Source organism: Sinocyclocheilus grahami, unplaced genomic scaffold, assembly GCF_001515645.1.
Source record: "Sinocyclocheilus grahami isolate Dianchi unplaced genomic scaffold, SAMN03320097.WGS_v1.1 scaffold2973.1, whole genome shotgun sequence".
NCBI lineage: Eukaryota > Metazoa > Chordata > Actinopteri > Cypriniformes > Cyprinidae > Sinocyclocheilus > Sinocyclocheilus grahami.
The window spans coordinates 27,131-29,030 of record NW_015508146.1 but is presented as its reverse complement, the minus strand read 5'-3'; the positions used below and the strand labels follow the sequence as shown (position 1 = coordinate 29,030).

The 1,900-nt window shown below is 31.6% G+C and overlaps 1 protein-coding gene across 1 annotated transcript in view; it reads left to right on the top strand.

Annotated features, from left to right (window-relative positions):
* Window positions 1–1,160: 1,160 nt before the first annotated feature.
* Window positions 1,161–1,900, top strand: part of LOC107575882 (myomesin-1-like) — a gene marked incomplete at both ends in the record, with an annotated part of 17,316 nt that continues 16,576 nt past the window's right edge. Inside the window, one exon of the mRNA XM_016262198.1 lies at window positions 1,161–1,319. Within this exon, the coding sequence (XP_016117684.1) occupies window positions 1,161–1,319 (159 nt within the window). The remainder of the gene's footprint in view (window positions 1,320–1,900) is intronic.

Here is a 1,900-nt window from a genome sequence, read left to right as displayed (position 1 = left end):
TGAGAACAAAAGTCAAAATAGCAAGATATTAACTCAAAATTCTGACATTTTTTTCTCACGATTCTCACTTTTTTCTCTAAATCATGATTTTAAATCTCACAATTCTCACTTTTTTTCCCTCTAAATCATGATTTTAAATCTTCCAATTCTCACTTTTTTTCTCTAAATCATGATTTTAAATCTCGCAATTCTCACTTTTTTTTCTCTAAATCATGATTTTAAATCCCGCAATTCTCACTTTTTTCCTCTAAATCATGATTTTAAATCTTCCAATTCTCACTTTTTTCTCTAAATCATGATTTTAAATCTCACAATTCTCAATTGTTTACTCAGAATTCTAATTTTTACATCTTGCCATTTTACATTTTGCTCTGAATTCAGATTTTTACGTCTTACAATTCACTTTTTTTCTTGCAATTCTGAGAACAAAAGTCAAAATAGCAAGATATTAACTCAGAATTCTGACATTTTTTTCTCACGATTCAGATTTTTTTTTCTCTGATTCATGATTTCAAATCTTGCAATTCGGACTTTTTTTCTCCGAATTTTACTTCTCACAATTCAGATTTTTTTTTTCTCTAAATTGTGATTTTACGTCTTGCATTTCTGACTATTTTGCGCAATTGTGAGTTAATATCTCGCAATTCCGACTTTTTATCTCAGAATTGTGAAACTTGGGCGAAACATGGTGGAAATAAGCTTTCATACTGAGGACGTAAGATTTCTTGCATAACATCTTTTATTTATTCTTTCCATTTCCATTTTCTCTGTGTGTGTGTATTTGTATTCATCTTCATGAAGTGCCACTCTTTTCTGTTCTTTGTGTGTCTCAGCATCATTAATGCAAATGTCTTCCTATACTCACTAATATTCACCGCACTTTTGTTGTCTCATTGTGTATTTTATGAATATGTTGTCCACCTAAATTATGCCTGCTGTCAGTCTCCTTTCAATTCTTGATGATATTCCTGTGAAAAGTTTCCAAACCCTTTCAGAGGATTAATTCATTGTACATGTTGTACAATGTGAATTGTGTGTGTTTCGTTATAAATATGTGTTTATGTGTGCATCATTTTCCACAAGGTGAATCCTGGAGTCATAGCCATAGATATTGCATTTTCATAAAATAAAACTGAGTTTAATATGTGTGTGTACTGCAGCACCTTGTCTGGAGTACGGCGTGAAATTCGAGACGCACATTGTGGAGAAGTTTGGTGTGTCTTTTGGACTTGAGGGTGAGACGCTGAGTTTCGGCTGCTCTGTTATCATCTACCCATCACTGCAGCGCTTCCAGCCTGAGATAGAGTGGTACAGAGATGGTAAGAGCAACAATAATAGTAATCTCTTGCAAAATTGATGCCATCAGATAATATGCCATCTTGAAATCAATTTATCATGCATATTTAATCTTTACTTCTTGCAAAGTGGTGTATACACTACCAGTCAAAGGTTTGGAATAATAATGATTTTTTAATGTTTTCGAAAGAAGGCTCTAATGCTCACCAAATCTACATTTATTTGATAAAGAACATAGTAAAAGTGTAAAAATCCTCACTTGCAAATATATCAAAAATAAATGTATTCACATACAACGTTTCGGTCCAACGTCCAATGACAAACAGCAAAAACGTTAATATTGAGAAATATTATTGCAATGTAAAATAACGTTTCTATTTGAATATATTTTGAAATGTAATTTATTCATGTGATGCACAGCTGAATTTTCAGCATCATTACTCCAGTCTTCAGTGTTCAGTTATTTATAATGGTTCTGATTATTATCAATGTTGAAAACTGTTTTTGCTGCTTAAAACGTATGTGAAATCATTATACTTCAGGATTCTTTGACGAATAGAAAGTAAAAAAAACAGCATTTATTTGAAATAGAATCTTTTGTAAC